Raw genomic sequence first — 20,091 nt, 5'->3', positions numbered from 1 at the left:
TTTTTGGAAAACTATTATAGGATGCTCTCAGAGCTGCTGATTTTAAGAATTTTGGCCCAGAGACACAAGAATCTTTGTCCTGTTGGAATCCTGATTCTATTGGTTTTAATCTGATTGAATACCTTCTATGCAATATATGTGAGAAAGAAACACCTGGAGCTGTTTTAGTTTTTATGACGGGGTGGGATGACATAAGCTCCCTGAAGGATAAGCTTCAAGCTCATCCAATGTTGGGAGATACAAGCCGAGTTTTGTTGCTTGCATGCCATGGTTCTATGGCCAGTGCGGAGCAGGTAACTTTGACGCATAATAGTTGTTCTGTCTAGTGGTTCAATTTTACATGTATGCTACTTTTCCTCCCTTTCATTTTCTGAATTTTTATTTTTTTGGTTTTGCTCATTAGTTGGTGTGAGGCATTTAATTTTCTTTCTTGTATTCCAGTATATACTTTATTCTCTTTTATGTCCCGTAGGAATTCATATTCTCACTTGGTCTCTTATTGTTTGGATGAGATGATTAGACAATCTCTATTTTCTATACAAGGAGTTCTCGGTTGCGAACTTGCTGTTGGACACACATGGGGTCAAAGGCACATTCAATGAAGTTAATAAAACTATTGGATGATGAGATTGATAGGACTACCCGTCCTTCAATTATGATGTTAAAAATCGTGAAACCTGCTACCGTGTGAATTTTCCAAGCTAAATATGCTGACATTCTTCTGGTCCAATCAGTTAATATACCCCAACTATAGCATATTATATATTATCTGGTGCAGTGAGAGTCTAATATTCATTAGTAACATCCACATGATAAGGACGACGTGTTCTGTTGTATTGGTCGGTTTTGTTAGTGGGGGTGTTCCCACTTGGAAGTGTGCTCCAGTGCACACTGCTTCTAGCATTTTAAAATTAAATTAGCCAGACTACAAAATTTCTCCCTTCCAACCATCATCCCCTTTCTCTCAGAGGTACTTGTGTAGTTGTACAGGATCTTCCTGTTTTCATCATTTCAAAATACTTGGTCAAATTTCTGCAAGGTGGAAACCACGACACTAGATAATTGATAATTCCTGACACCCCTTACATATTCTTTCTTCAAACTCCGGTGACCTCGAACAGGACCCACCACCACCATTACCCTCAAACCCCCCTGTAGCCACCCCTCTTCCACCAGCCATCTATTCTTCTTTTCTAGTTTTCCTAATACCCCACGACCATTCTTTCCTCACTGTAGCCCCTAAAGCCCCCTCCACCACCATTGTCCACTCCCACTCTCACATCCACCCTTCATCCAGATCATTTGTGACTACCCACCTCTTGCTAAGATCCTCTGAAAGTGGCCTACTAAGATGGCCCGAAAATTTGAGTCCACATTATTTAGTAGCAGTTTGGTGTCATATTCTCTATCACTTTTCCATTGCTTACGGTTGTAGGACAGTCCTTGCCTTTATCCACAATGTGCTTGTTGCGCATCGCACGGCCCAGTCATCTTGTCCCAATGGCCATGGTGTAGCACATTTTGCTCTATCAACACTTTGCTCCTACGCATGCAATTTAAGAGGTGGCTCGTATAGATTTTAGAGGTGGCTCCCACCATGTAGAATAAGGTTGCGCTCTGATACCATTTGTAACAACTCGACCTTGTATAGTGTAATATTGATTGCTTGGGCTGTGCCTCACGACTTTAAAATGTGCTCAAGCTAAGCTCCTGAACTTTCACTCACCTAAGCGTTATGTGACAAGTTCACAGAATTAGTAACCTTTCAAGTCATCCAAGTCTTGGATTCAGTCGACCGCCATCCACCCCTTTAAAGGTCTACACGTCCCCCCGGAAACCACTCAAGCACCTGAAGCTTGATTCGTGGGATCCAACCAAATACGTAGCCCCTCCTAACATGTCTCCATGTGGCTTCCACTAAAGCACTCTTGGGACCCGTCCAAGCACGTCTCCTTCTGGACCCGCCCCACTTGGCCACATCACTTGTTTGAGGTAGCTTTTATACCATTTGTGAAAATCCACCTCGTCTCGCCCTAATAAACTTTAGAAACTAGCCTACCAATGTGGCCCAAAAGGTTAACTAGCATGTAGCTGTCATATCGTACATCATTAATTCATCCCTGGCCCTCCAAAATTGGGACAGTGGGATATTAAAGCATCCCTCTCGCCATGCCCATAACCATCCCGTCCTCAACCATAACCTCCACTAACATACCCACACCCCTCTATCACTTGCCACCCATTGCCCAACAACCACCACGTCTGCACAACCCAGACCATAAACACACCACATTGTTCTGCAAAAGGCACCGGCCATCCAATGCGTATGCAACCCTGAACGACTCTACAAAACAAAATCCATGTCTCATTGCCATCTGACTAAACAATTGTTGATCGATCGCGACATAGGGTAGTAGTGTGCTGAGGTCATCAGCGAGGGCGAGCACTTGTGGACGGGTTCTCTTGGGGATTAAAAAGTCAATCTTCTGGCTGTGAAATAGGGAGACAAAGAAGCGGAAAGAAGGATTGCTGTTGTGGTGTGTGGGTGTGGTTGAGTTGAGATACGGTCGATTCACTGTGGCCAAAGAGGGGCAGTCGATCTACAAAGGCCATGATAGTGGTGGCAAGATGACGAGAAAGAGAAAGAAGATGGTGTTCGTTTTAATTAGGACACAGGTTGATATTATTCTTATGGTGTTAGAAGGTTTATTTTTGCCAAATAATGTGTTTCTGCTGATGACAAGGATTCAGTTGTAGTCGTCAGAAACCCCAAGGGACATATTTTTTTAATTTAATCGATCATTTAATTTATTTGTTCTATTTATGTTGAAGGAGGACATTCAATACTGACTGTATTTTCTTCAGTTCATCCTTCTGTATATTCGTTTGAGATTTTAGAGAAAATTCCATTAGCCTACCTTTTGTTAATATTTTTTACTAAAAGTTTTCCTTGTTGAGTATTTGCAGAAGTTGATATTTGATGAGCCTGAAGATGGAGTGAGGAAAATAGTACTTGCAACTAATATTGCCGAGACGAGTATAACAATTAATGATGTTGTTTTTGTTATCGACTGTGGAAAGGCAAAAGAGTCCTCGTATGATGCATTGAATAACACTCCTTGCTTGCTTCCTTCTTGGATTTCAAAGGTTTCTGCTCAACAAGTAAGTTTCTGTTGCGGTGGAAAACCTTTTAAGAAGGGGATTGCTATGTTTGTTCATGGTTTACCTTTTGAGATATTTAATTTTCTGTCTTCCCCCTCGCTTAATTTGTTTTGGGCTTTTCTTGTTTAGCTGGCTCCTACTCTCTGAAGTAACTTTCAATCAGTCAGGTGCATGGATTCATTATCAGCAAAAGAGTTTTACTCATGACCTATCTTACTGGATATTATTGAAAGAAGAGTTAACAACTTAACACAGTCATATGCTCTTTTATAATGTATGTAACCCACTGGTAAAATCAATCTTTTCATACTATCTTTAGGGCCTCTTATTGAGAAGTAAAATAGCTCTTCCACTGCTTTTAGTAGGCGTCAGTTTTATTTACTATGGGCATTTGCATCATTTTGGGTGGAATACTATTTCAGGTGCTTTAGTTCATTAATCAATATCAAATTAGAATCCTTGTACAAGATTTTTGGTTTGATTTTACCTTAGATTTCATTTAGGAATTCTAAGAGGAAAGTATACATTGGAGACACCATTTGCTTACGTGGAAATAAGCAATCTCAAGCCAAGTCTAACACGAATGACAAAATACCAATGTGGATGCTTATAATATTTTGTTCATCTGGTATGCAGATCAATTACGTGATTAAAGTAGACCTGCATTGTCCAGTGTTGGTTGGAGAAGACAGAAAAGCATTTGTTCTCATGTTGTCTAGAAACTATATATTATTTTTGAGAGCTTACTTTTTGGCTTTTCATTTTCAACTTTTTGATTTTTTGGCTTTTTGGATTATGGTTAGAATGTATTTTGAATCTAGTAGTGTGTTTGGATGATATGCGCAAAATGCATTTTGCAACAAGGGTAGTGTTTGGGAGATGTATATGATGAAAATGAATTATGAGTTGATTTTTTACCATGTTACCCTTGATTGTTTATTATATGCTATCATGTGTATAAATAATGGTTTAACTAATTTTGTAAAAGTTATATTGTGAAAATTTATTATTCTTGGTTAATTAAAAGTCTCCAACTAAATTTTAGTTCTTTTGATAATATGGTTAAAAAATATGGTTAATTTTTTGAGACCGTTTATGAAAGTCGCCAATTTTGTAAAATATGGTTATATTTTTTTTGAAAGTCTACAATTTTTTGATGACAATTTATGAGACTCTTTATATATTAATATAAAAAATATGATTCAAAAATTAAATGTTCTAATTTTTAATCCGTTTGAACCAGTGCGAAGATATTATTATTCTGATCATATTATTCTAAAGGGTCATAATTTAATTTTGTCTTTAGGACAGTAATATAATCAAGTATTTGCACCACAGAGTCCCCAATAAGTGCCCTAGAGACAAAAAATAATTATGACCATTTACATTAATATAATCATAATAATAAAATCTTTGCACCAGTTCAAACAGAACATATTGAAAATTGGAGCACGTAATTTTTTAACCGTATTTTTTAATATGTAAACAGTCTAAAAAATTTAATTGCTCCAATTTTCCATCCGTTTGAACATGTGCGAAGGTCTTATTATTTTGATCATATTATTCTAAAGGGTCATAATTTAATTTTGTTTTTAGGACTTTAATAATCAAGTATCTGCTCCATAGGGTCCCCAATAAGAGCCCTAGAGACAAAAATTAAGTACGACCCTTTAGAGTAATATGACTAGAATAATGAGATCTTCGTTCCGATTCAAACGGATTGAAAATCGAAGCACTTAATTTTTGAATCATATTTTTTAATGTATAAATAATCTAACAAAATTAAACTAAATTGAGGTTTTGGGGGGATTATGGTGAAACAGAGAGGGTATGGTGGTCTTTATCTGTGCCTTTTGAACGAGAATGAGAAGCTGAAAATGGGAAAAGCTCCACTCAACCTCTTTTCCACTTCTCTTCTCCATTGTTAAAATCTGAGAACTCATTCTCATGGAATGAGTTTTTCCAATCTTTCCAAACAGCCAAAATGGGAAAAGGGGAAACAGAAAATGCGAAAAGTAGCCGGCCAAACAGGCACTTAGACGTGTTACGTGTAGCCTCATTCTTGTAGTGGCAGCTGCTACTGTGAGCTTCAAGTTATTTCCTTTGCTTTCCACTGAATGGCCATAGTGTTGCATGAAATAACAATGAAGGAAGAGAGGAAGAAGAACACCATAATTGGGATGTTTTTTTTCAATATTACCAAATGGAGTTCTCATAATTATCTGCATGTGGATTATGACTAACAAACTTTTGCAATTGTTGGCAATCACGTCATATTCGCCTGAATGTAAAGTGATAACTCTTTATTTGCCGGAATGCAAAGTGATTGCCTACTAGCTTATTTTGTGGCATTTCTGTTATCTTCTGTGACATTTTTACTAATTCTGTTGAATTATATTAGTGATAATAATACCTTACTCTTCTTCCTATCTTTTTTCGTCTAGTTTATTTTGTGGCATTACATTTTACTAAATCTGTTGAATTACATTAGTGATAATAATACTTTCTTCTTTTCTTTTTTCGTTCATTTTGCCAAATAATCAGAGAAGAGGAAGAGCTGGCCGTGTTCAACCAGGAGAATGTTACCATCTGTATCCCAGATGTGTGTATGAAGCTTTTGCCGACTATCAGTTGCCAGAAATTTTAAGAACACCTTTGCAGTCTCTTTGTCTTCAAATAAAAAGTTTGAAACTTGGAAGCATTTCTGAATTCCTATCTAGGGCTTTGCAGTCACCAGAATTACTAGCGGTAATGCTCAATGAGATGGCTGCTTATAACTTCCATGTTACCATGCATATCTACAGTTGCCGAAAGAAGTATCATGCATACCTTTTCTGGAGTGTTCATGTTCATAAACTTTTTCCCCTTCCATGCCTGCATGTCAACTAGTTGATGTGTGGCCATATAAAGCTTTGATATATTTCTTTATTGCAGGTTCAAAATGCTATTGAATATTTAAAAGTCATTGGGGCTTTAGACGAGGATGAGAATTTGACTGTTCTTGGTGTGTAAATGTGTTTTATCTTTCTTCATCTGTTTTGCTACTTCTACATATAGGAAGTTTATGGTTTCCTGAGAATATTTAACCTCATGTGGTCTGATCCCTTGACAGGACGCTACTTGACAATGCTTCCGATGGAGCCCAAACTTGGGAAGATGCTAATACTTGGAGCCATATTTAATTGTCTGGATCCTGTACTGACTGTTGTTGCTGGTCTTAGTGTCCGAGATCCATTCCTAACACCAATGGACAAGAAGGATGTAAGTTGAGCTTTCCGTTTTGTGTTGTTGGATAGTAGGAATATGCAGTTTCTTGGTTAAGGTTAGGTTCAGAGTTCAATCTTCATATAGGTGCGCTTTATTGATTGCACTTGTAGCTATACACTATCCCAAATTTGAACCTGAGGTTAGTTGATAATTTTGTGTTGCTTATATACATTTCTTCTGGCGATTTGGCATAGTGGCCTTTTTTATTCATCTCTTTCCTCCCTGATTACAGTCAATGTTCTAAAAGTCGCTAGGCGCTAGTTGGGTGGTCGGCCACCTTCGAGCTTCGAGGCCTAGTAATCGGCAATCAGCCCATATCAATTAGTAATCGGCGATTAATCGCTACATAGCAACTAGTAGGATCTAGTCGACTAGTCGGATAGGCCCCCGCCAGCGATTAATTTCTTTTTTAAGAACACTGATTGCAGCAATATTTACTTTGAGTACTTAAAAAGCAATTGTAGTTTTGAACTGATTGATTGTTCTGGCTAGGAGGTTGTATCTGGTTATGACTTGAGAGTTCTATTTGGGTTGAGGTGGTGATTGTTTTGAATCCTCACTTCACTTCTCTTTTTTAGCATTTTGATTCACTTAAGCTACTTGAATGTACAGAGAGTTACAATATGGGAGAACATTGTTTTGCCTATAGGAGTAGGGTTAAGTGGTATACTGTAAGTAATGGTTGGAACAAATTCATAGTCAAGGTATCCTAAGTTTTGGCTTATCCTACATATAATTCTCTCTAAAGCACGGACTGATTACAAAAGGTTCTCTCTTTCCCCCTCCCACTAAAAAGATGTTCTTTGGGACCCAGAGGTGGTCAGTTGCAACACACATCTTCTTTCTAAAGGAACGTCTAAGACCTTAAGGATGATATCAATTGCTATGACATTTTCATGATGATGTTTCTACTTGCTAGATTGAGTGTTTCCTGTTTTTTATCAACATATCTTGGTGGTAGCCCTTTTGACAGCTTTGTGCATCATCTCAGAAGGAGCCTGTGGTATACCGAGTCTTCTCACCTACCATGTGTAGTAAACACATAAGCAATGATGTGTAATGTACGTCATCAGGACATCCACTTGTCAGCCTGCTTTAGGCATGTGTCTGGTAAATTTGTTGGTTCCAACGAATGTACTCCCGGGGACGAAAAACACTTCATGTGTGGTTCGGTATAGGACTTAACCAATTGAGGTTTACCATCTTGACACAATACACACACACACACACATGTGATTGCAGGATTAGGTTATTCGCGTGACTTCATGTCGCTACAGGTATGCCATGGGCCTTGTTGCTTTGTCAGGCAGGACATAGGCATGCTGAACCTATAAGCACACACTTTGGGACTTGTGGCACGGGATAAAGATCCTTTACGATGCTGAAACTGCTTGGTACACTTGCCACAGTCCATCTGAGTGCGAGACCTAGACTCTAATCTTTACTCTGGAAGTATCAGAAGATCTTGTTTCCTCTCAAGAGATAGTCATAACAACCTAATGTCTCTTCTAAAAGGCTGGTGGCGTTCTTGAACTTTCAGTTAGGACTGTGTTCATCAGTGAAACTTCTGTATGGAGACTGACGTCCTCAAACATCAGACATAGGAACTTCATACTTGGGATGGAGGCTTCCACTTTGAGGTCTGAACTCTGTCCTCTCCGGGAGTTTTTGGATCACTTTATCTCTATACCACACACTCCGTTGAGTCTTCGATGCCTTTGACGTGTTCTGTCACCTCCCAATACACCTCCGGCAAGCTGTCACCGTTTTACAACCCCTTGTAGAGCCATGCTTTGTTTCTTTATAATTCTGCTGACATGTTTATGCATGTGTTTTGGGGTAGTTTATTTTGGAATTTACAGCTGCAAAGGCATGATATGTCATTAATCTTAGGCTTGCCATTAACCATGCCGTCTTGAGTAAAATATTTAAGAAATATTCCTTGTAGAGTTCTTTGCAAACTTTGTTTGTAGTGGGGCTTTAGCGCTTTTGTTGTCATCTGTGGTACAAAAGTCAAGAGGTGACCTCATCAATGAACTTACTAGAAAAGGTGATATTTTTTCTGTTTGGGGTGTGTCTTTGGCATTTATGGGCTAATGACCATAAAAATGGGAGAGGTAAACATTGGAAATGTCTGATGCCAGGCTAACTTTAAACTTTTACTGAAATAATTGGAAGCGAATACAGTGTACGTTCTTAGTTCTTGTTCTTATCCTTGAAGATGAAGTAATTGGGCATTGCTATTTCTTCTTCTTTTTGTGATGGTGGTGGAGGATTGCTACTATGGCCTCATCCATATCTATTTTACGGGTCTTCCTGTAAGATTTGTGAAGGTGGTGGAGGATTGCTACTATTTTTGGGAAGTAGGCCTCATCCATTTCTAATTTATGGGTCTTCCTCTTTACAGCTAGCAGAAGCAGCAAAAGCTCAATTTTCTCGAGATTATAGTGACCACCTTGCTCTTGTCCGGGCCTACGAGGGCTGGAAAGAAGCTGAAAGAGACTTGGCTGGTTATGAATACTGCTGGAAGAATTTTCTCTCTGCACAATCAATGAAAGCTATCGATGCTTTGAGAAGGGAGTTCTACTCCTTGCTCAGGGATGCTGGCCTTGTTGATAGCACCACAACTACCTGTGATTCATGGAGCTATGATGTGCATCTCCTTCGTGCAGTTATTTGCTATGGCCTGTACCCTGGAATTTGTTCTGTTGTGGTAAGCCAATGGCATCCATATCTGCTGTAGAGTTTTCTTTTTCTTTTCCGTCCAATGATTTATTAAGTAGTTTTAAGTCTTATAATGGAACTATGTTTTTTTTTTTTTTTTTTGATCTGTTATAATGGAACTATGTGATGCCTGATATTCTGCACTCATTCCTATTTCCCTCCAATCATTTTCTACGACACTGGAAAATGTGCATCTGTTCTGTTAAAGCTGCATGTGAAACACCCTGGAAAAACTCTATTTATACTTAATTGAAGTTTTAGATAGGATGATTGAGCAAGATCACCCTTTTTGTTACTGTATATGATGTTACTGTATATGAATCAAGGTCTCTGCACAATTTTTTGTTTCTTTTACTTGTGTAATCTTTGTTAGTGACTGCTGATGTAAATGCATTAACAGCACAATGAAAAGTCATTCTCTTTGAAAACAATGGAGGATGGTCAGGTGCTTCTGTACTCTGTAAGTTTCTCTCTGATTAACTTTTGGAATTTGTTTGCATGAGCCAATTCTTCTCAATATGAACTAAAAATGTCTTACGGGTATTCTAATTCTTTCTGCTCCAATCACTTGCCCTGCCCTTATTTCCTACTAGAACTCTGTGAATGCTCGGGACTCTAAGATTCCGTACCCATGGTTGGTTTTCAATGAAAAGATCAAAGTGAATTCCGTTTTTCTCCGAGATTCAACAGCTGTGTCCGATTCAGTGCTGCTCCTATTTGGTGGAAGTATTTTGAGGGGGGATACTGTAAGCTTCTTTTTCTATTAAAATTCTCCCCCTTTCTCACTTTCTTTCCAGGGTAGATATTCACACAAACGTGCGTGATTTCACTTTTTATTGATTCAGTAAAATCTTTTAATTTATTTAACAGGATGGGCACTTAAAAATGTTAGGAGGTTACTTGGAGTTCTTCATGAAACCTGCCACAGCGGAAATGTACCAAAGCTTAAGGAAAGAGCTTGAGGAGTTGATTCAAAACAAAGTAAGTGATGCCTTCAAGAAAAGCCATCTTTTTTCTATTCACAACCAGAAGCCACTTGTTCAGATGTTCTTTCTATTCACATTTGTTTTTTGTGCTGTTATCTTGTAGTTGCGTAGTTATTTGTAAAACTTGATTTTGTCTCTTCTGCCCACTTGTAGTGCAATTCATACTAGGCATACATGGTTATCCCTTACTAGCGCTAGTGAATTTCTAAATGCAGCTGCTCAATCCTAGGATGGTTCTCAGTCATCACGAACTTCTCTCCGCAGTAAGGTTACTAATCTCGGAAGATCAATGTGATGGAAGATTTGTGTTCAACCGTCAGGTGCTACAACAGCCATCTGTGACAACAATAGCAACGCGTCCGGCAGTTGTATCAAGAATAGAGAGTGGCCCAGGGGGTGATAATTCAAAGAGCCAGCTCCAAACATTGCTGACGCGGGCAGGTTATGCTGCACCCACCTACAAGACAAAGCAACTAAATAACAACCAGTTTCGAGCCACTGTGGAGTTTAAGGGGATGCAGATCATGGGTCGACCTTGCAACAACAAGAAACAAGCTGAAAAGGATGCGGCTGCTGAGGCTCTCGAATGTCTTATGGGGGGAACCCATCGAGGCCATGATTACGTTGAAAACATGTCGATGATGCTCAAGAAGAGCAAGAAGGATCATAATGGATGAGCAGACAGAATCATGAGAACTTCTGGTTTTGGGGGTGGGGTTTTGGGTGCAATCTCAGATGGCAATTGCTGCTCAACGTAACCAGACATCCATATGCAAATCAGATTCATGCTGAACTGCCAATAAACTAAGAGATCTGTGTCCAAGGTGAAGAAGATATTTGAGTGGTTTGAAATGTGTTTGTGTGGTTCTATTCGCGAAACTGCGCCGAAAATTATAAACAGTCTCAGAGTGGGAGACTAAGATTAGCCTATTTTTGTGCATGTTGGCCTCTTCTAGAGACCGGAGTAAGGCAGTTGGTGACTTGAAGTGTGTAGGGGGGGCCGATGATGCAGCATTGAGAGTGAACATATTATGGGTTTTCTTTTGAGGTCAGTATCTGTATCACATTGGTCCAAACTTCTCTCTTTTGGTGTACATATATATAATCATAGAGTTCAATTACCATTAGAATGCAGAATTTTTTTTAGGACCTTCTGTGTGCGCAATCTCTCATGGATTGCTCTGGCATTGTGGAACATAGTAGTTCAGGGATTTTCGTCTTCCATGGTCTAGGGTTCATGTAATGCTTATGCTTGTAGGTTGTAATTGGGTCGACTGTTGAGGGTGTTGCATCTTGGCTGGTGTTACGGGCTCGTCTCGATTGGTTTCTATGCAAATCTCCTAGTCTCTTGGCTGTACTCCTTTTCATCTTCTGCCTTCTTCATTTCTAGGGATGGTCAAGGGGAGGGCATGATCAGGCTGGCCGGAGTTTAGGCCGGGCTTGCATTATATTGTAATGGCATTCGTGTGTCCAAGAGCCTGTTAGTTAGTAGCGGGCTCAACTTGCCGATCTCGAGTCAAGCCTTGCTAAATTTTCATGTCTAAGTTCAGTCCGTTTATCATGTTAACAATCTCGGAAAATAACTTATTTTTTTGCGTTTATTTTTTATTGAAGTACATAAATAAATAGTACTAAAACAAATGCAATTTTACAGTAGGACTGAATGGACTCGGAAACTACTGTACTTCTCATATAATGGGCTGGGCTTGAGGTACTATTCGCAATTCTGACCCATTGAGTTAATGGGCCTACAGGTTCATCCTAGCCCTCCTCCGCAGGGTTGAATCTCAATCTAAGACTTTAAAAGGGGCCTGCTACTATGTCCGCATGCCGGACCTGGAATGGTAATTCGTTCCACATCCACACAATTACGTAGGGTCTGCAACTAATTGTATGAATCCTGAATGACGGCATGGTTGATAAGAGGGTGGGACATCACATTAAGTCACAATTTGCGTACTCGTGCAGTTGCGGGAGCGCAAGCGCGAAAGCATCTTAGAAACACATCTGAAACTATCAAAATTTGTGACAGCGAGTATTGAAAGTGCAAACGTAGTGCTACAAGGATTGAGAGCGAGAACGCATGACATACCACTGAACTCCTGGAATACTGGTCAATTGTGCTATAGTACTAGAGGCCTCTGTCAATCGATGTTTATGCAGCTCATAGGCATGGCTGGGCTTTGTTTGATCAAGTGATGAAAGGCACTTTCCCTGATTGTTTTTAATTTTTTATTTAGGATTGAACTGATTTAAAATTCAAACTTTCCCCTGATTGATTTTGTCAAAATTGTTGTCGAAAAGTAGCATATGGGGCCTTGCCAGAGTGATTTTGCCACTGGTCTAATCAATTCCAACAATGCAAGGCTACTTTGAGGAAAAAAACAAAAAAAAATAATACTCCTATTACATCTTGGGTGCATGCATGGCCTCGCCTCTAATTCATCAGTGAATCTTTCATGGAGTAGTTTTTTGGAGCACCTCTTGGAATTCACAGTATATTATCTTCAAACGCAACTTAAAAACACGTATTCTTCGTATTTATATCTGGGGATCTTGTAGGGCATCACAAGACTGTATGACAGCAGGTTCGGTGAGCAAAAGACGGTTCGGATCAATAGGAATTCGGATTAAATCCGAGTCGTCCGCGTCAAAACGGATGGCTGTCCTATAGCCCTTGTAATGTAGGCTGCAATACTGGATTTCCAAATTCATACTTCTCTACGTAAATTTGTTTTACAAGAAGACTATTGCTTTGACACACAATATTTCCTTATCCTCGAAGGATAGGCTGAGTGTTATGAGTCAACCCTGTGAAAGATAACATTGTCTGTCACGCTACGTCGTGAAATTTATTCAAATGAATAGGATGATACGTACTTATTTCGAAGCACCGAAAAAGAAAAGAAAAGAAACAGTAGGATGATATATATATGTGTACGTTTACGTCATGACCTTTATTCAAATGAATAAGATGATACGTATTTATTTCGAAATACCCAAAAAAAGAAAGAATAGGATGATACGTATGTGTAGGTCTATGTATAAATACATCTGTACACGTATAGTTTCCTCGATGTTCGACATTGATCTAGCTGTTGCTATTAGGTAAATAATGACGAAAGGATAGGAATCTGGCCCATATGTATGAGTTTGAGACATCAAAGGGGTGTGGACCGTGTGGTATGCCCTTCAATGTTCAGAGAAGATAAAACTTTTTCTTTTTTTTCTATTCGACGGTCAAGGATGATTGGCTATGGACTAGCTAGGCGTACCTCGACTAATTTTCTTCCCGGTTCAATCGAAGGTAAGTCATTCATGCAGGGACTTTTTTGATTCACAAGAAATTACTTTCTTGCGGCCTGATCTTACGAATTGAATAACAAATCCACCAACCGACCGGACTAACCCGATGAGAAGATAAAATTTTAAAATTCATCAAAGTAAGATTTGTTGGGCATTAGAGGGCAAACTTGGATCTTCCTTTTTTTTTATTATCTCACAAACAAAAAGGAACAGCTGTATATGGTCAGAGGGAGTTCAAAAACACATTCTTGTCCGCTAATCTTCGTAATCTTCTGTATCTCTTCGCTCAGACATGATTTCCTTGCAAATATAAATTGCCCTCTCTCTGATTAAATAGTAAACGGTTGCGATTTCGGATCTTGCTCGCAGGTAGTAGTTCTCGTGAACCAGAAGTTGTGTATTGGGTATCATCTGTCTAGTTTGCACCTTGGTGGGATTGTTGTGATGGATTACTTATCCTCCCATGGATAGGGGTTATTACGAAAGAACATCCCAGTGAGCTTGACTCCTTCAATGGATGGTATTGGCTTACTGGTTGAACATATTATAGCAATTTGGAACCTTTTCTAAGTGAGCGGGTTGCAACTCTAGTACTAAAAAAAAATCACTACTACTTTAGGTGTGGATTTTATCCCAATGGGTATCTCCCTGATTGACATCTTGCCAATCTCAGGATTGGATCTTGAACTACACACATGATTGTTCTTAACTTAATTTAGAGATATGATGCCGTTTCTTTATCCTGTTAATCTTTGTAATAATTTTAAAAATTAATAAAAAAATTCACCGTTAAAAAAAAAAAAAAACACTGCTGCTTTAAAACTGAGATCCGTTACGGTTTAGGATTATGTGAGACACACGGGACAACTGGTTGGAAGGGGTATTGGCTACAATTAGGGCATCCTCACCATTTTAGAAATGACCGCAAAGTTTCTTTAATTGAATAGACAAGAGTAAAGCTAAGGGACCCCTTGGTGGATTACAAGTGTGTGGATTCTTTGGAGTGGGAACTCTTTGGTCCATTTTTATGGTGTGTTTGGATGAGTTTTTGAGAATTTTTTTTATAAGAGTAATGATTAAAAATAGGGATAATGAGTAGAGAAAGAGAAATGAGAATAATAATTGGAGATAAGAGGTAATGAGTGGGGAGTAATGATTAAAAGTATGGATAATGAGTGTTTTTTGAGTTGAAATTTTTTTTTCAAAAAGGGAAACGAACATGGCATTAATCTTTTTAGGTGAAGGGCACCTTTTTTTTGGTTCTAATGGTTGTCCATGTTTTGTTCTCTAAGATTCCCTTAGTCTCCCTCTTTCTCTCACCTGGAATGTTGCGCGTTGCGTCCTTCCTGTTAACCATTAGGCCTCCTCTTTCCATCAACTCTTCCTGAATGTGATGGCATGTAGAAATCCGTAGGAACGAAATGTACCACTTTTTTTTTTCTAGGCTGAAATGTACCACTTATAATGGTATTTATGTTGTAGATTCGAGCTCTACTACCATTCCCTTTAAGGGAGGGGAATTACCCCATGTCAAGAGGAATCCCGTCCCACCATGGATACCGATTGGTAGGTACAAAAAAATAAAATTATACGAACTCTACATATGAATTTTTATCTCGGGTTATCACATAATAATGATCCGCGACATTCAATATTCCATAGAAAATGATCTTTTGCTTCATTATTTGGAGGAACCATACATGAGAGTGTATACGCAGTACCCCCACCCATGGTCCCCGTAGAACTATTTATTATTGGGAGGAGGCATCTGGGTACGATGACAGAGGGAGATATATTCCCAGTACTTCAATTAAAGGGCCATTCAAAATCAAAACGAGGCTACAGTGCTACACGGTACACGGTACACATCTGCATTTTTTTTTTTAGCAAGCCACAGAATCATGTAGGCTCCATTTTTTTAAACTTTTGTCTAACACTTTTTTCAGTATTTTTTTTCCGTAACATTTTGTTTAGCTTTTCGTCGTAATTTTTGCGGTTAATTATTCATCTCGAGTCTCTCGACGAGATGAATTGGAAATGTATAAAAACGTGGACTAATGTATGACAATTTAGATTTTAAAAAAAGGACGGTTGTTTCGTATTTTTTCATCTATAGTAAAGGTTTTTTTTTTGTCATAATTTTTTTATTACTTTTAGACTTAGTTCGTCGAGACGGATGATTAATTCAAAAAGTATAACGCAAATCTAAGCAATATTCCAAAAAGACAAACAAAACACAAAACGAAGGTGACGAGAAATTAAGGAGAATATTGGAGCCGTAATATAGTAGATGGAGAGAACTCTGTAATGCTCCAAATGTATTGTCCCCAATCTCAAATGTGATTTTTTTTTCTTTTATACAGACGGTGTACATTAGTGGAAGTTAAAGAGAAGTTAGTAAGTTAACAATTAAAAGGTTGACAATCAAATGCAGGCAATATAATGTGAATAGTATGGAACTTATTCACATAATTCTTCAAAAGGTTTTGTGTTTTCGCTCTGAATCCTTCTTCTTCTTTTTTTAAAGCATGAATCCTTATTTTTTAAAATGTTAATAGTTGGAGATGCATGTCGAAGACACTTTCACATCCGTGCTCACATTTTGGCTCACACGCGTACACACACAAATTATGTGACTTGTGTATGGAATGAGGTTGCATGAATATCAAATGCTCTCCTCCAAAAAAGGTGTTTTGGCTAAATAATTGTGCTAAATTATGTTTTTGTCTTTATTCAACAAAAATTCGCATTTGTTAATTTTGCGTCACTTTTGTGTGGATTATTAATCCATCTCGACGAGAAAAATCTAAAAAATAAAGATTATAATCCATATATTTAAAAAGTTCACTAAAGACAATATAATCCAAAACAGGCATATATATTTTTCAGGATATTGTTGTCTTTATTTGAGGTTTGGTTCACAATTCCTTACCTTTCTAGATTCCTCTCGTCAATACGAATCAATAATCTATGAAAAAAATACTAACGCAAAACTAATAAATACATATAAAATTATTTTTTGATCCGCAATAAATAAATATAAAACTAAATAATGATAAAAAAAAATTACTCCATCCGTCCCACTTTATTTGTCCATTTTTTTAACTTTATAAAGCAGTAAGTCTATTGGTACAGCAAAAAAGGGCAAATAATTTTGGGTACAGATCTATTGTGAGGCCCACTACGGGTGGCACACAAACAATCCAAATCGTTCATTAAATGTACTACATTTTTTCAAGGGCCTCCAAGAAAAAACGGCTCAATTCGATACCTATAAGTGTTCGATCTAATTATTTAACTTTTCATTCAGATTCTAGGATAATGAAAAATTAGATGATTAGATCGAACATTTATAGGTATTAGATTGAGCTGATTTTTCGCGAAGACTCTTGAAAAAATATTTTATCTTAATCAATGGCTTGGATCATTTGTGTGGGACACATAATGGAGCCCACAACAAATCTGTACCCAAAATCTTTCTCTTTTTGCTGTACCAATAGACTTACTATTTATAAAGTCCCAAATTATTTGTCCAATTTGAAATTGACTTATGTAAGTTCCATTAATATCCATTCTCTTTTAAAAGTATTGCGCATGGGAAAATGTGCACTTTGATTCAATGCTCGAAAGTGGGGAATTTTTGGAAAAGTTTGTTTTCTTTGCTTTTCAAAAAGAATTTTTCAAAATTTTTTTCCTAGATTCTCTCTACTTCTAACATTTTTCTCTCTATCTCTATCCACTTATTATCCCTACAATTTTTTTTAAAAAATTTCAAAAATCAAACCAAAAATACAACATAAGCTTTTCAAGAATAATCATTATGCTTTCTAAAAAATTTGAAAATTTGAAAATAAACAAATAAATTGGGACGATGAGAATAATTTGACTCAATTATTTTAGTCAAAACACTCCGTGATATAGGATGGGTGTGGACAGTAGGAGCCGCTAGGAGGGGCAGCCCCACAGCCCGCCCACGTAATAAATGTTAAACTGCAAAAAGTGTTCATTAAATGCACGATGAGATGAGGTACCCAATCCCATGAGTTGACCAATTTTGTCCCTTTGTTGTGTGTTTTGGAATCTCTCCTTTTCCTTTTCCTACGCAGTAATGATTCCCACACATACTTTGTGCACATATCATGTACATATATTTTTGTGGGACTTATATCGGGGTCTCATAAAATGATTCAAATTGCTCATTTTTTTTAAAATATTTTTTGGAGGGTTTCTATAAAAAATCAGCTCTAACGGATATCGGTAAGAGCTTTCTCGGAAATCGTAAGACGAATCATTCTGTTTTGCCCTACGATTTCTGATAAAGCTCTTACCGATATCCGTTGGAGCTGATTTTTTACAGGAACCCTTCCAAAAATATTTTACAAAAGATGAGCGGTTTGGATCATTTTGTGGGACTCCGATATGGGCCCCACAAAAATGTACGTGCATGATATGTGCACAAAAGTATGTGCAAGTAGCATTGTTGTTTCCTATGTGATGAAACCGGAGCGGAGACCCTGTAGCATTTTTTTTAGTGCATTTGAGTCGTTCATCTCGATAATTAATAGTTTAGATATATTCATTGTTTTTTAATGGTAAAAGACAATTTTGACCGGTAAAATTTAACAACAAATTTGAACTGTCAATGGAGAAAACAAATGATCCAGATAATCACAATGACTTGCTCACTACAGGGTCTTCGGATCGGACAATGTTTTTTTTTTTTTTTAAATCGATAGAAGAGTGATTTTTACATAAGATATGAAGTACATAGTACAAACCCATGACACTACATCAATTATGAGAGTCTATGAGACAACCAAGCTTAACAAGCAACTCAACCAATATAAAAAATAAGCTCACTATAGGGTAGAAATAAAGAAAGAAATGAAAAGCCCTCTAAAGAAATAACACCCACATACAGATGAGGAGACTCAAATTTCTATCCCATTAGTGAGATGTAAGAGTTCCGACCAATAGAGACAATAGTTCTAGCAATTGAGATAGCGCCAATAAGCAGTACATTAAACATTTGTTGTACAGATTCGAAGACAAATACAGAAACTTTCCTTTATTTCAGGGATGCATGCATGACACCATGTCGGAATCCTCAACATTATCTCTACCCCCCGTGTATATGCGGAGTGGGGGAGTGTGCTGCACAGTTACGTGCTGTGCGGCTTTCGGTGCCGTCTTGCCGGCATCGGTTCAACGATCGCAGACGTTCACCACGTGGAGTTCGTCGAGTACTACAAGTATACCAAAAATCAATTTGATCAAATATCGTTAAGTGCCTCATCGGAACACATATAATTCAAAAAGAATGGATTTAGTGGTTTTGATCCAGTGTTTCGTATCCATTAGGATTCATTTTTTCCCCAAGTTTTATGTATTCCGATGAAGTACTTAACGATATTTGATTGGGTTGATTTTTGATACACTTGTAGTATTTGACGAGCTCTACGTAGTGGACGTCTCCGATCGTCGAACCGATGTCGGCAAGGCAGCACCGACGGCCGCGCAACACGCTACACGTAGTTGTGCAGCACACTCCCCCACTCTGTATATGCACGTGGAACATGATTAAAAATCTTAAGACCAAATAGACAGTTCAAATCAAATTGAAACGGCCAACTTTGATTGATTTTGTTGTGTTTGATTTTGAAAATACTGCCTATATATATAGTAAAACAATTTGGTTTTCAATTTTTGTTTTGATTTGAGTGAGATTCATACACGGAACATAACCAAACCGAAGTGATTGTTTTAATGCCGATATGCCGATTGCGGGGAAGTCTGAGGGCCACTATACTGATATTCTTTCTTTTGGTGCACAATCTCAAGAAGGAGCTAGATTTTCAAGTATTTATTTTTATAGGATCTCGAAGGTTCAGCGTAAGGATATATTCACCATGCTTGGTCTTGACGTCATCCCATTCAATTACAGGCGAACAACATATTTTAGATAGAAAACTCGTGTAGATCCGCTTATTCATTTGTAGCATTATTAGATTTGTTGATCAATCTCCTGTAAACTACGGAGTATTATCTATTTCATGAAGTTCTTATACTCTTTCTGAAAAAAAGTGATTTTTCATTCCTTTCCATTGGTCTTTAAATTCACCCTCTCCATACTTTAGACAAAGTATTTTACTTACATACTTTATATTTTGCTCTTTTCTTTAGAGAATTGATTCTGGCACTCTTCAAATTGATAATCACACTCTCTAGGGGAGTGCCAAAATCAATTCTATCTATGGATTGATTTTGGAATTCTCCAAATTGATTCTGGCACTCTCCAAGAATGCAGTTATCAATCTGGGGAGTGCCAAAATCACTCCCCTTCCTTTATTATTATGGAGTATACTTTAAGATTACCTAAAAGTGAAATAGAAAATATTCCCTCGTTATTGCTCGATACTCATCTCAACTCTAGATGACACTTTTTGATTTATTTAAAAAAACTCTTCTTTTTTTTTTTTGGGGGCAATTTTTTACTACGCAATTGAATTTATTGGTAAAAATAAATCTGTGACAAAAAAATTAAAACCTAATAATTTAATTGTGTAATAAGCTAATGCAAACATTAGCTCCTTGCTAAATCTTATTTTTTTTGCATGACAAATTTTGGGAAAAAATTAATCTTAAG

General features: G+C 37.7%; 1 protein-coding gene across 6 annotated transcripts in view; it reads left to right on the top strand.

The window, feature by feature from the left end:
* Window positions 1-11,506, top strand: part of LOC131302081 (DExH-box ATP-dependent RNA helicase DExH5, mitochondrial-like) — a 116,121-nt gene extending 104,615 nt beyond the window's left edge. For 3 of the 6 annotated variants that reach the window (XM_058328678.1, XM_058328679.1, XM_058328682.1), the window contains 10 exons: window positions 21-293; window positions 2,968-3,162; window positions 5,707-5,910; window positions 6,097-6,166; window positions 6,275-6,423; window positions 8,837-9,142; window positions 9,554-9,613; window positions 9,747-9,899; window positions 10,024-10,134; window positions 10,355-11,506. In XM_058328678.1, coding sequence (XP_058184661.1) covers window positions 21-293; window positions 2,968-3,162; window positions 5,707-5,910; window positions 6,097-6,166; window positions 6,275-6,423; window positions 8,837-9,142; window positions 9,554-9,613; window positions 9,747-9,899; window positions 10,024-10,134; window positions 10,355-10,816 — 1,983 coding nt within the window. In that variant the 3' untranslated portion in view covers window positions 10,817-11,506. Of the gene's footprint in view, window positions 1-20; window positions 294-2,967; window positions 3,163-5,706; window positions 5,911-6,096; window positions 6,167-6,274; window positions 6,424-8,836; window positions 9,143-9,553; window positions 9,614-9,746; window positions 9,900-10,023; window positions 10,135-10,292 lie in introns of all 6 variants that reach the window. The other 3 variants (XR_009191595.1, XM_058328681.1, XM_058328680.1) reach the window with 3 other exon arrangements.
* The last annotated feature ends 8,585 nt before the right edge of the window (window positions 11,507-20,091 follow it).

The sequence above is a fragment of the Rhododendron vialii genome, chromosome 9a, assembly GCF_030253575.1.
Source record: "Rhododendron vialii isolate Sample 1 chromosome 9a, ASM3025357v1".
Taxonomy (NCBI): Eukaryota; Viridiplantae; Streptophyta; class Magnoliopsida; order Ericales; family Ericaceae; genus Rhododendron; species Rhododendron vialii.
The sequence above is the reverse complement of the archived record's forward strand: the minus strand, read 5'-3'. Positions and strand labels throughout refer to the sequence as shown.